General features: G+C 41.6%; 1 protein-coding gene across 1 annotated transcript in view; it reads left to right on the forward strand.

Moving 5' to 3' along the window:
• Positions 1 to 13,744, forward strand: part of ranbp10 (RAN binding protein 10) — a 33,832-nt gene that overhangs the window by 16,018 nt on the left and 4,070 nt on the right. The window contains exons 7-14 of the mRNA XM_032580410.1: positions 3 to 115; positions 182 to 290; positions 8,235 to 8,383; positions 8,467 to 8,674; positions 9,485 to 9,624; positions 10,099 to 10,247; positions 12,295 to 12,406; positions 13,509 to 13,662. Coding sequence (XP_032436301.1) covers positions 3 to 115; positions 182 to 290; positions 8,235 to 8,383; positions 8,467 to 8,674; positions 9,485 to 9,624; positions 10,099 to 10,247; positions 12,295 to 12,406; positions 13,509 to 13,639 — 1,111 coding nt within the window. The 3' untranslated portion in view covers positions 13,640 to 13,662. The remainder of the gene's footprint in view (positions 1 to 2; positions 116 to 181; positions 291 to 8,234; positions 8,384 to 8,466; positions 8,675 to 9,484; positions 9,625 to 10,098; positions 10,248 to 12,294; positions 12,407 to 13,508; positions 13,663 to 13,744) is intronic.

Genomic DNA, 13,744 nt, shown 5'->3' on the forward strand with positions numbered 1-13,744 from the left:
AGCATGGTGTCCAGCTACCTGGTGCATCATGGGTATTGTGCGACTGCAACAGCGTTTGCCAGAGCCACAGAGACCACGATACAGGAGGACCAGACGTCTATAAAGAACAGGCAGAGTGAGTGAATCGTCCAGCGTGAGCCTCCATCTCGGTTCCTGTGTGAACATCAGTTCTGTTCTGCAGGAATACAGAAGCTGGTTCTGGCGGGTCGGGTCGGCGAAGCCATCGACGCCACCCAGCAGCTCTACCCGGGTCTGCTGGAACGCAACCCCAACCTGCTCTTCATGTTGAAGTAAGTCCGCTCCCAGCTGCAGCTACGGCAGGAAAATAAAATCTCAGATTTCCGATTTTAATCGCTTTTTTTCGATTCACTTTCTTTTGAAAAAAGAAATTACAGATGACAGAAAATCTTTTCCAAAAGTTCCTTTTATTGCAATTGTGGAGGACCAGTTGCTGGGGACTTTAGATCAAGGACCCCCCCTTCCATTAAAATGATTTCATTCTTGTTCATTCTTGTTCCTATGAATATTTTGCTTTGTTTTGTTATTTAAAAAGCACTGTGATTGATTGTCCAGGTGAAGCTGTACATTAATGTATATGTTGATAACTATTCTGGCTGAGAGTGAGGAGTTTAGAAAAGCAGGACTTTTGAACAGGCGCGTAGGGCAGCCTGGGGTCCTAAGTGTTGTGTTGAAGAAGCCGAGTAGTAGAGAGCAGCCTGAGTGTGACGCACGTTGGACTATGACTGTTGTTCGTGTTTCAAGAAAAAAAGAAAGTAAAGAAAATTTACAACAACCGCATGTCTCGACATCCCTTTTGTTCGAGTGTGCAACAAAATATTGGAGGTCCCACCGAGATTATTAACGCTTCGTCGAGGGACTTTCTTGAGCGATGCTAACCGGAGCGAGCAGCGGCGGGAGCGCGCCTACACTGTGTGCGACCGACATGGAGGAGTTGGCAGAGACCGTCTCTCAGCAGCTATGGCTCCTGCAGTTGGATCAGCTCAAAGAGGTGTGTGCAGAAGCTAAAATCCAAAGCGGACATTCTGTAACGAGGCGAGCGTTAATACGATTAATAACAGAGTCCGTTGATGCTATAATAAATGATGAAGAAGAGGAGGTGGCGAGGTGCTATCTTCGGAGATTGTTAAAATCAATTGAACTGATATCACAACATTCTGAAGTTACTGTTGAAGAAGAGGCAACGTGTAACAAGTCACAAAGCACCCAGGCTGTAACTGAACAAATGGACTTGGCAGAAAAATACTCGCAGCTCCACCTTAACAACCAAGCTTTGCAAGAGGAAGTACGGAGGCTAAATGAACGTATAAATGGTAAGCCTCAGAGAACAGTGACTGAAAATGTGATGCCAACCACAGCAAATAGGCTTCCAGAAGTGACCATACGGAGGGAATTTAAAATATGTGGTCAGATAGGGGAGAAGGGTCAGAAAGACAGGCTCTCATACACCAACTTAATGCATCAGATTGAGAAAGGCCTGAGTAAAGGACACAGTGATGCTGAAGTAATAGAAGCTGTAATAAAATCAATCAGCCCTGGTTTAAGCATTCGGGACATGCTTGAAATTAAACGTGATCTGACCCTGCCCCAGCTCAAAGCGATTTTAAAGGGACATTTTAAAGAGGATAGCTCCACTGATATCTATCAAAGACTGATAAATATCACACAGGACAGTCGTGAATCCCCCCAAAACTTCCTCTTCAGGGCAATCGAACTGAAAGAGAGGTTGCTGCTTGCTTCAAGAGAAGTCGATGCGGATGAACAGTACAGCGCCGACTTCATTCAGAGGAAATTCCTGAGGTCAGTCAGTACTGGACTGTTGAGTGACAACATAAAGTTTCAGCTAAAGCCTTACCTTGATGATCAAACCGTGACCGATGAGACTCTTATTGAAAAGATGAATGAGGCTGCAAGTGTGGATTCAGAACGACAGTCCAAACAGAAGAAAAGCTACAACACCAAAATTCCAAAAATTAACGAGCTACAAACAGAAATGCAGATCAGGCAACAAAACCAGGCTGCACCTAACGCCAGTTTGGCAATCCAAGAACAGTCAGCTGAAGTGGTGAAGCAGAAAACCCGTAAAACATCTGCACCCATCAGTTCAAGGGAGTCAGAGCTGTGTGAAACAGTAAGACTGCTCAGAGAAGAGATTGCTGAAATGAAGAAAAGCATGACCAGCTCTCAGTCTACTCACCAAGCAAGAAGGAATGTTAAAAGGGGATGCAAAGGATGTGAAGAGCACAACATAAGTGATCAATGTGAGCATTGTTTTAAGTGTGGACAGTTGGGACACTTCTCCAGGGGCTGCAGGGGACCAAAAAGGTTGACTGTGAAACCTGATGGCATGAATGTGAACATACAAACCTCCACACATGCACAACAACACACTGTACTCCAAGGAGAAGCTGAGGAAAAGGTGTATGAGCGGCTCTGTGAACGGATTAGGCAGCTGGAGGCACAAGTGGAAATGGGTGAGAAAGCAAAAAAAAATCGTAGGTTCCACTTATGCCAGTCACCTCTCCATACATCAGCACACCAAGCTGAGGACTCTGATAGGAAATAAGTGCATGGTGGACTGCTTCTTTGAGGATGTGCCAACCAAGGCGTTGTGGGACACCGGCTCACAGGTCACCATCATAAATGAAAGCTTGAGGAGATCCCAGCTACCCCACATCAAGTTACGCAGCACAGGTGAGCTCCTAGAGGAGGGAGAGACCTTGGTTGGGAAAGCAGCAAACCAGACTCCCATTCCCTTTGCAGGTTGGGTTGAGGTAAAATTCAAACTGGGATCAAAGGGAGGCCTGAATTCAGAACTGATTGTGCCAGTGCTCGTCTCTAATGAGCCTGGAGTGGCTGAGCCACCTATAATTGGCTACAATGTCATTGAACATTTAGTAAAGAATGGCATGGAGCACCACCCTGGTGTCACATCCATAGCAGTAAAAGAGGCTTTCTCATTCGACTGCAAAAAGGCAGATGTGTTAATTCACTTAGTAAAAACAGCTCACCAAAATAATGAAGAAACCATGGTGAAAATAGGACGTCTAAAAACAGTGATTCCGGCGGGTCAGACCAGAGAGGTGAAGTGTAGTGTGCGGATTGGTCCTCTCTCAGAAAGACAGGAAGTACTGTTTGAGCCCGAGGTGGTCCCAAAATGGCCTGAGGGCTTGAACATCTTAAAAACAGTGGTCTGCCTGAAAAAGGGAAACCGGTCAGCAGTATCAATCCCAGTCACAAACGACAGCCATTCAGACATTACTTTGATACCCCGCACTGTACTGGGATACTTACAGCAGATTAAAGCAGTTTATCCAGTAGAAGCCAGACCTGTGGGTGTAAGTGAAAAGAAAACAGAGATCAACTCACTTGCCAGTGACCGCAACCGTCCAGCTTCTGACGAACCACATAGAGAATATGATGAGTCTGAGGCATCCAAATTTGATCTGTGGGACCCCCCAGTGCCCATTGACCACCTAACTCCTGAACAGCAAGATGATGTAAGAAGGATGCTTCATGAGGAGTGCAATGCATTTTCTAAGGATGAGCATGATGTGGGGTGCATCCCATCCCTGCAGCTTAAAATCAGGCTGAGTGACACAACCCCAGTAAGGCGGACTTACACATCTGTCCCCAAACCGCTTCTTAAGGAGGTGAAGGAATATCTGGAAGACCTGCTGAACAGAGGTTGGATTCAAAAGTCCCGATCTCCATATTCATCACCCATAGTTTGTGTGCGCAAGAAGGATGGGAGCCTCCGCTTGTGTGTGGATTATCGTGAGCTGAACCGGAAATCCATTCCGGACCGTCATCCCATCCCTCGAGTACAGGATATGCTTAATAACCTGAGTGGAAGTGCATGGTTCTCTGTCTTGGACCAGGGCAAGGCATACCATCAGGGTTTCCTGGAGGAGAGTAGCAGACCACTGACCGCATTCATAACACCTTGGGGTTTATATGAGTGGATCAGGATTCCCTTTGGCCTGTCCTCGGCTCCAGCAGAGTTCCAGCGCAGTATGGAGGAGTGCCTCGCAGGCATTAGGGATGAAACATCGCAGCCATATTTGGATGACAACCTAGTCCACAGCCAGTCATTTGAGAATCACCTACGCGACATGAGAGAGGTGCTGCGTCGTTATCAGACTCATGGAGTGAAACTAACGCCAAGAAAATGTGAAATCTTCAAAGACAAGGTGAAGTTTCTGGGAAAGATTGTATCCAAGGATGGCTACTGCATGGATCCTGCTGAGATCGCACCAGTACAAGCACTCAAAGACCGCGTACCAAAAACAGTGGGTGATTTGAGGAAAATGTTGGGCTTTCTAACATACTATCGTCCATATATTCCCAACTTCTCACGCACTGCTCAACCCCTGTACAGGCTGCTGTCCACAGAAAAGAAACCTGGAAAGGTAGTGAAAGGAGGAGGGTTAAAAACAAACAAGGGGAAACACAAAAGCTCAGACCAGCTTCCCTCAAGCCATCCAATCGTATGGACAGAACATCATAAGGAGGTTCTCTGCCAGCTGTTGGAGTATTTGGTGTCTCCTCCTCTGTTAGGTTACCCTGACTTTGAGAAACCATTTGTATTGCACTGTGATGCTTCACAAGAAGGCCTCGGTGCAGTATTGTACCAGAGACAACAAGGCAAACTTGTGGTCATAGGTTATGGGTCAAGAACATTAACTTCCCCAGAAAAGAATTACCACCTCCATTCTGGGAAGTTAGAGTTCTTAGCAATGAAGTGGGCAATCTGTGAACGATTCAGAGAGTACCTTTATTATGCACCATCTTTTGTCGTTTATACAGATAATAACCCTTTAACCTATGTTTTAACATCAGCCAAGCTAAACGCCACCACACACCGCTGGATAGCCGAATTAGCAGACTTTAACTTCTCCATCAAGTATCGACCGGGGAAAGTTAATGGGGATGCAGACGGGCTGTCTAGGATGCCCCTGGACATGGAGGAGTACATGCGGACATGCGTCCAGGAGATGGAGCCAAAGGTAATTTCATCTGTCACACAATCAGTCCAGCTAACATCCCATGATCAAGGGCCGTGGTTGTGTCCTGCAGTCATAATGGCAGTCTGCAATGATGAAGAACATGAACACATAGCACCATCAGTGGCTAAAATATCAGCAGAGGACCTCAGAAAAGCACAGGAAGAGGATTTGATGATTGGAAAGGTGCGTGAGTTTGTGATGAGAAAACAGTGGCCCCAGCATGCCAAAAGAAATTGGCGTGACGGCATCTCTGTGTTCGCTAGAGAAAGAAACAAACTGTGTGTCAATGAAGATGGCATTCTTTTTAGGAAGTCCTCCAATCGAGTTCAACTTGTGCTGCCCAAGGTGTTCCACCAGCTAATATATAAAGAACTGCATGAGGAAATGGGACACCTTGGTGTGGAAAGAACATTGAACTTAATCCGTGACCGATTTTACTGGCCATATATGAAAAGGGATGTGGAACATCATGTGACAAAGGTTTGTAGTTGCCTGAAGCGGAAGCATCCAAACAGGATAACAAGAGCACCACTGGTCAATATTGTTACCACTCACCCATTCGAGATGGTCTCCATTGACTTCCTTCATTTGGAGCGTTGTAAAGGAGGATATGAATACATCCTTGTTGTCATAGACCATTTTACACGCTTTGCTCAAGCATATGCATGCACGAACAAATCAGCAAAAACCGCTGCAGAAAAGATCTTCGGAGACTTTGCCCTAAAGTTTGGATTTCCAGCTAAACTTCATCACGATCAGGGTAAAGAATTCGAAAACAAGCTGTTTTCTAAGCTGGAAAAGTATTGTGGCATCCAAGGTTCCCGTACAACTCCCTACCATGCAGCTGGAAATGGTCAAGCAGAAAGATTTAATCGAACACTTCTTTCAATGCTCAGAAACCTGACAGAAAAAGAAAAGTCAGATTGGAAGAGCTCCCTGCCCAAAGTAGTGCATGCGTATAATTGTACACGCAGCGAAGCAACCGGATATGCACCTTACTACCTTCTTTATGGCAGGAGTCCCCGGCTGCCAGTGGACATGATGTTTGGATTAACTCCAATTGATCAGAGCACCTCCCATAGTGATTATGCCAGTAAGTGGAGGAAAAGGATGCAAGAAGCTTACAAGTTGGCATCTGAGACAGCACATAAGGAGCGGAACAGGGCAAAGACAGAGTATGATCGGAGAATTCATGGAGTGGAACTGCAGCCAGGATCTAGGGTCTTAGTGCGGAATTTCAAGGAGAGAGGAGGACCAGGAAAACTCAGGTCGTACTGGGAGGACAAGGTCTACATAGTCACTGAAAGGAAACACAAGGACAGCCCTGTTTATGCGGTACATCCTGAAAAAGGCACAGGGAAGATCAGAGTTTTGCATAGAAACTTACTATTGCCTTGTGATTTTCTGACTGCTGAAACAGAGAAAGATGCGAAGAACATGATGGACAGGAAAAGGCAACAGCAGAGTAGAAACAGAAGGAAGCAAGGAGATGGTGTTGACAAGAATGGTGACAGCAGTTCTGATGATGAAGACAACTGGAGGTCCATCACCCATCCAAGAGTACAACCTGAACAAGTTGAAGGTCAGCTGAGGAGGGATGCAGAGGATGCTCAAGTGGCTGCAGGATCAGAGGTGGAGCAGGAAGGAGAAGTGGACGGAGAGGAAGAAATGGCGACAGAGGAGCACTCATCATCTGATACAGCAGATGGACAAGATCCTGCGGAAGCAGCACCATCTAATGAAGCAGACGAACAAGATTCTGGCGAGGCGGTGTCGTCTGATGAAGCAGAAGAACAAGATTCTGGCGAGGCGGTGTCATCTGATGAAGCAGACGAGAGAGGGCGGGAACCCGTTTCAAGACAGTATCCTTCTAGACAACGAAATCCACCCAGGACACTCACATACAGCAGGCTAGGCCAACCAACACTTATGGTTAGGCACAAGTAATGTTCAGTGGATATTGGGGTTAGGTTACATTGTTCCATTATATGTTCAGGTTATGGTACACAAGTTAGGTAGCTAGGCAGGACAAGGGGGATTAGAATCGGAAGCTTTAAGTATAATAATAGCTGATTAGTGCACATCTGGAGTTGGGACCACTATTGGGTTGATTTAGACTGATATATGTTGAGCATATAGTAGCATAAGTGGGTCTGAATAGAGGGTTATGGGGCAGGACCTTAAAGTCAAACTTTACAGTCTGCGATACACAACCTGCAGAGATGGCAGAGTAACCATACAGATATTACCTGGCCAGTAATATCTATTGTTTCAACATGACATGAAGAGGGGGATAGATGCCATGTTAAGAACTGTGTCATACAGAACAGTGTGCCAAGAGACTGTCTTCCAAACTTGTCTCCATACCAGCTGAAGCCTCAGTTACTCCAGAGATGTCACTATGTCGGGACGACATTTATTTTTGAGGGGGAGAGTGTGGAGGACCAGTTGCTGGGGACTTTAGATCAAGGACCCCCCCTTCCATTAAAATGATTTCATTCTTGTTCATTCTTGTTCCTATGAATATTTTGCTTTGTTTTGTTATTTAAAAAGCACTGTGATTGATTGTCCAGGTGAAGCTGTACATTAATGTATATGTTGATAACTATTCTGGCTGAGAGTGAGGAGTTTAGAAAAGCAGGACTTTTGAACAGGCGCGTAGGGCAGCCTGGGGTCCTAAGTGTTGTGTTGAAGAAGCCGAGTAGTAGAGAGCAGCCTGAGTGTGACGCACGTTGGACTATGACTGTTGTTCGTGTTTCAAGAAAAAAAGAAAGTAAAGAAAATTTACAACAACCGCATGTCTCGACATCCCTTTTGTTCGAGTGTGCAACACAATTATCCCTTGTATAAGATTAAAGCTTTATTCTCGTATTATTTTGACTTTATTGTCGTACGACTGTATACCTCTTATACTATGACTCTATTCTTGTAATAAAATCATAGTATTAGTAGTTTTCCTATTATTCCATCGTAGCGTTGAACTGAATTCAAAGTCCAGATAAAAGAAGCAGTAAAACAAGATGGCTGCCCTGAGTGTGCTGACATCACTCTGAACTATAGAAACCCAAGGAGTGCATTGGTGAAACCCCCCCAGCCCCCAGATTTTTCATAAATTATATCTTCATCAACCAAAACTTAGATTAATCAATAAAATCAATTTATAAAATCCCAGTACAACCAGTAACCCCAGTTCACGCTGCCCTGCAGGTGTCGGCAGTTTGTGGAAATGGTGAATGGGACGGACAGCGAGGTTCGCTGCCTGACGGTTCGCTCCCCAAAATCCCAGGACAGTTACCCCGGCTCCCCCAACCTCAGCCCTCGGCACGCCGCCAGCGGCACGCACGTCCACAGTGGAGGTACAAAAACACACACACACACACTCACACACACACTCACAGGGCGCTGAGAGAACCAGGTGTGTGTTTCTGCATCCCAACAGGAGCGGAAAGCCCCACCTGCAGTAACGGTGTCGCCCCGCCCAACAAGGCGAAGGTTCATGGCGGCAGCAGCATCAAATACCCGAGCGCCTCCTCCTCCACCTCCTCATCCAGTTCCTCCTCCCCTTCCTCCATAAACTACTCCGAGTCCAACTCCTCCGACTCCACCAAGAGCCAGCCGCACAGCGCCAACAGCAACCAGGAAACCAGGTAGCAAGACGTTTAAAACACCTGTGGACATTAGATGTCAGATTTTTGATTTTTGTTCATATTTAAAAAATCTTTTCCTAACGAAAACCTTTGGAGAGCACACCTGTTTGACGTCTCAACTTCTTCAAATCCAACAAAATTGTTGTCAAATATTTGTGCTACATTTATGCAGCAAAAATGTTTGTTATGATTTTAAAGATACTAGTAAATATTTCCAGAGGTCATGAAAGGTCTACATTATTCAACTCAGACAAAATCGGTGTCAAATATTTGTGCTGCTTTTGTGCAAAAACTGTTAGATCCTCTGTCAGATTATTTCACTTATAACAATTTTTCCCATGTTCTAAGTGAAATAATCTACCAGTGGAACTAGAACATTTTCATCAATATTAAGGAATTATTGACTCAAAACAAGCTCCTGGTTCTTGCTGTAAAGTTACTTCTAAGTTAGTTTTGTCTTATTTCAAGTTTACCAAGAGATTTGCACTAGAAACTAGAGGAAAATTACTTGGTCAGATTTTGCGTTTTTGCAGTGTATGTTTCTTGCTGTTTGTTGTTTCATATTTTTGTCATGGAAAACACTTTGAATCGCTGAAGTTGTTCTACACAAATAAACTTGACTTAAAAAATATCCTTTAATAGATATTCATTCAAAATTAAACGTTGCTTTATGAATATGACCAGGTTATTTGTTACTCGACTGAGTCTTAGAGCCTCTAAATGGTTTAGTGGAATCAATCTTCCAGTTAATTCCTGTCGTCTTTAACAATTTCGTCGTTTTAACCCCGGATTTGTTTGCGTTTGTGCCAGCGACAGCGAGATGGAGATCGAGGCGGAGCATTACACCAACGGCGTGGTGGACGGCTCGTCGGCGCGGATCATGAACGGCACGTACCGACACGAAGAGATCCTGCAGCCCGACGACAACAGCATCTGCAATGGGGTCACAGGTCAAACCACGCCTCCTCATGGCATCCTGGGTGTTTTCTGCAGCAGGCATATGTAGTGCTTCAAGGCTGGAACGGTTTAAACAATTATCAACTAATTTAGTAATCGATTAATCATTGACTGGAGTAGACAAACAAAAAAATCAGTAGTTAAGCCCTTAATATTGCTGTTATATGTTAAATCATTCAAACGTAAACACCCAAGTTAAAATGATAGAAACTTGTCGTCATTGTTTTTTTGGTTTTGTTTTGTTTTCACTGTAATATTTGCAAAGTCTAACAATTTTGCCTTTTGTGGTTTTATTTTTTATTTTAGGATCTATTAAAAATACAAAAAACTAATGAAAAATCTGCAGAATATGCCGATTATTTTTTTGTTGTTTTAAATCTGATTGATTGATTATTCATCGGAATGATTCATTTATCATTCAACTGATAAATGAATGGATTACTGAAATCATTGCATGTCGCCTGCAGACGAGGGCCGCAGGAGCAGCAAGCAGCTGTGTGGGGGGAACCAGGCGGCCACAGAGAGGATGATCCAGTTCGGACGGGAGCTGCAGGCGCTCAGCGAACAGCTGTGCCACGACTACGGCACCAACATCACGCACAAGAAGATGTTACAGGTAACCCACCTGCAGAAACTCACCTTTACCTTTTTTACTGACAAGAAATATCACAAACATATCCCACATTTTCTGCTTTTTCTTATGTGTTTTTTTTTATTACCTAAATCATCAAAATGTTTTAGGAAAGTGACAATATGTAATTTCAAAATTAGTCTATTTTTTTTTTTACTTCACAAATAGTCACTAGGATAAAAAAAATACATGTAAATATTTACAAAATAACAGAATATGTTTTGTGTGTCAGAGAAAAGGTAAAATGGATAAATAAACATAAATCAGTTACCAAGTGTAAATAAAAATACATAAATGAAACAAACGGCTGTAGTTAAATAGAACATGTCTTCTTAGTGTGATACAGCCAAAAAAAATAATATCACAATATATTTTTTAAATACCCCAATAATGATATTCAATATTTTTTGCTTTTCTAAATATTTTATTTGGCCAAACAAATATGTAACTTCAAAACAAAAGATTTTTTAGCTTGTCCCATCCTTTTAGCTTTCCTTTAACTTTTCCTTTCGCTAGAATAAAACAAAAACATATATAAATATTTGTAAAATCATATTATAGGTTTATTTAAGAGGTCTGCATGTAAATGTATCTATGGATAAATAAATGTAAATGTATTTAAATATATTTGTAGGTAAATGAATTTAAACACACACTAATTTTGGCCAACAAAAACAATTTGAAATCAGTTACCATGTGTAAATAAAATACTTAAATATACAAATGACTCAAACTGCTGTCTCAGTAAAACAATAGCTTTTACAAGATGTTAAAAAGTGTTTCCCCCTCATGTTTTTTGAGAACTCAAAGAAGTGATTTTGAAGGTTTTTAAACAAGTTGATTAATGAAATGAGCTATCCATCCATCCATCCATTTTCTGTTCACCCTTGTCCCTAATGGGGTCGGGAGGGTTGCTGGTGCCTATCTCCAGCTACGTTCCGGGCGAGAGGCGGGGTACACTCTGGACAGGTCGCCAGTCTGTCGCAGGGCAACACAGAGACATACAGGACAAACAACCATGCACACACACACTCACACCTAGGGAGAATTTAGAGAAACCAATTGACCTGACAGTCATGTTTTTGGACTGTGGGAGGAAGCCGGAGTACCCGGAGAGAACCCACGCATGCACAGGGAGAACATGCAAACTCCATGCAGAAAGACCCCGGCCGGGAATCGAACCCAGGACCTTCTTGCTGCAAGGCAACAGTGCTACCAACTGCGCCACTGTGCAGCCTGCAGAAATGAGCTAAATAAAGAATAAACTGCTCAGTCATACAGGAATAATGGAGTCAAAGTGAACCAATAGTCTCATCGTGGTGTTATGACCTGTTTTCACCACTAGGGGTCTCAGCTGACCCTGAAACAAAACGATAAAATCACGTAAAACATGAAAACATCTATTTTTAAAAAATTCATATTACATCCTGCAACATGAACTAAAATTGCTTTTTATATTTTTTATGGTGAAAAGAATAATTTAATCAAATTCTGTCAACAAATTGTATAAAAGATGTGAATGGTGTAGGATTTATTTTTCTTTATTTCTTAAAGAGCTGTTTCTGTTGCTATAAAGTGATATGGTACTCTGAAAGCAAACTTTTTGAGGTTCAGACGACGGAGAGGAAAGGAGAGAAAACAACCAATAAATAAAAACGACACCAGATTAATAAATAAAGTTATTCTAATAAAACTTTTCTTTAGTCTTTTTGATTAAATAAAACTTCTGATAAACAAACAAAAATGACTGTTTCCTCCTAGAAGTGCAGTTTGGAAATGCAACTAAAAGAAAAAAAATATTGCACTTTAAAATCTTTCACGATGAGAGCTGATTGGCTGCTGGTCTAATTGAAGGAGCCAATCAGGAGACAGGAGGCAAACGTTGGTTTAATGAGGAAATGGAACTGAATAAATCTGCTTGATGCCACCTGCAGACCAATTCAGCCGCTGTGATCGATCCGCCTCTCTTTCTGTGTGTGTGTGTGTGTGTGTGTGTGGGTGTGCGTGTGTGTGTGTGTGTGTGTGTGTGTAGGATGCATTCAGCCTGCTGGCGTACTCGGACCCCTGGAACTGCCCGGTGGGCCAGCAGTTGGACCCCACGCAGAGAGAGTCGCTCTGCTCCGCTCTCAACAGCGCCATTCTGGGTAAACAATCAATTTTAATTCAGCAGTTTGATTTTTATCACCAGTTATGATGCAGCTGAATGTTTATTTTTCTTTTTTATAAAATTTTTCTGAGTTTACTTTTATTTATTTTCTCAACATTTTAAATAAAATGTGTAAAGATAACTTTTATCCTTGTGCCTTTTAATTAGATCTTCTTGGTTAAAATTAGGACAAAAAAAAAAAGAAAGACCTTTTGTAAATTATTTTTCTTAAATTGTATTCAATTAAATTAATTGAAAATAAGATGAGCCAATACTTTAATTATTAGTAATGTTAGTGCTTGTTTAGTTTTTTTATAGAAATATTATGAATTTATTGTTATTTTTATTTTAATTATGAATAACAATTACTCTAATGATGGTAGTAGTTGTAATACTATTATTATTATTATTTTATTATTATTGTTGTTGTTGTTACTGAATAATATTAAGTAGTAGTAATAAGTATCTTATTTAGTCATATAGTAATTTAATATGAAATACTATTAATGTTATTAATATAATGATAACATCATAATATTTATTATTATTAATGTTATAGCAATAATAATAATATATATTGTTATAATTATTATTTTATTATTGTAATATAACTGTTCTAATAAAATAATAGTAATGATAAAAATCTTAGTAATAGTCAAGATAATATTAATAATTGTGTTATTCACTTTTATTTATTATATTATCAATGATAATGATTACTTTCATTATTCTGTTATATTTTGAGTTATTTAGATATAAACACAAAAATTAAGATTAAATAAAATAAATTTTCATCACTGTTTTTTATTTTAGTTTTCAGTCTATTATGTTTGCAGTCTAATATTTTTTTGTTTGTGTGTACTCTAATATTTTAATATTTGAAAGAAAAATTAAAACTTAAAAACAAAATCCATCAAAATCAAAATGCATAGTAAAAATAAACTTAACTGTTACATGTTTAAGCTGAAAAGGAAAAGTAATAATTGTATCAAATAAGCAGATATTAATTGAATAAATAAAATCTGCTGTTTATTAACTTATTTTCAGTTTCTGACCGTAGCAGCTCAGAAAACGTTTAATAAACAAAACTTCCCGTCCAGAATCCCAGAACCTCCCCAAGCAGCCGCCGCTGATGCTGGCGCTGGGCCAGGCCACCGAGTGCGTCCAGCTCATGGCCCGGGTCCGGTCCGGTTCCTGCTCCTTCGCCAGGATAGACAACTTTTTGCACTAGCCCCGCCCCCCCGACCCGGTCAGGTGAGCAGAACCTCTGGAGACAAACCAACATATAAACATGAAAATCCAGCCTGGATCCGCTCCAGACCTCACCTGTACTTTA

The sequence above is a fragment of the Xiphophorus hellerii genome, chromosome 2 (genome assembly GCF_003331165.1).
Source record: "Xiphophorus hellerii strain 12219 chromosome 2, Xiphophorus_hellerii-4.1, whole genome shotgun sequence".
Taxonomy (NCBI): Eukaryota; Metazoa; Chordata; class Actinopteri; order Cyprinodontiformes; family Poeciliidae; genus Xiphophorus; species Xiphophorus hellerii.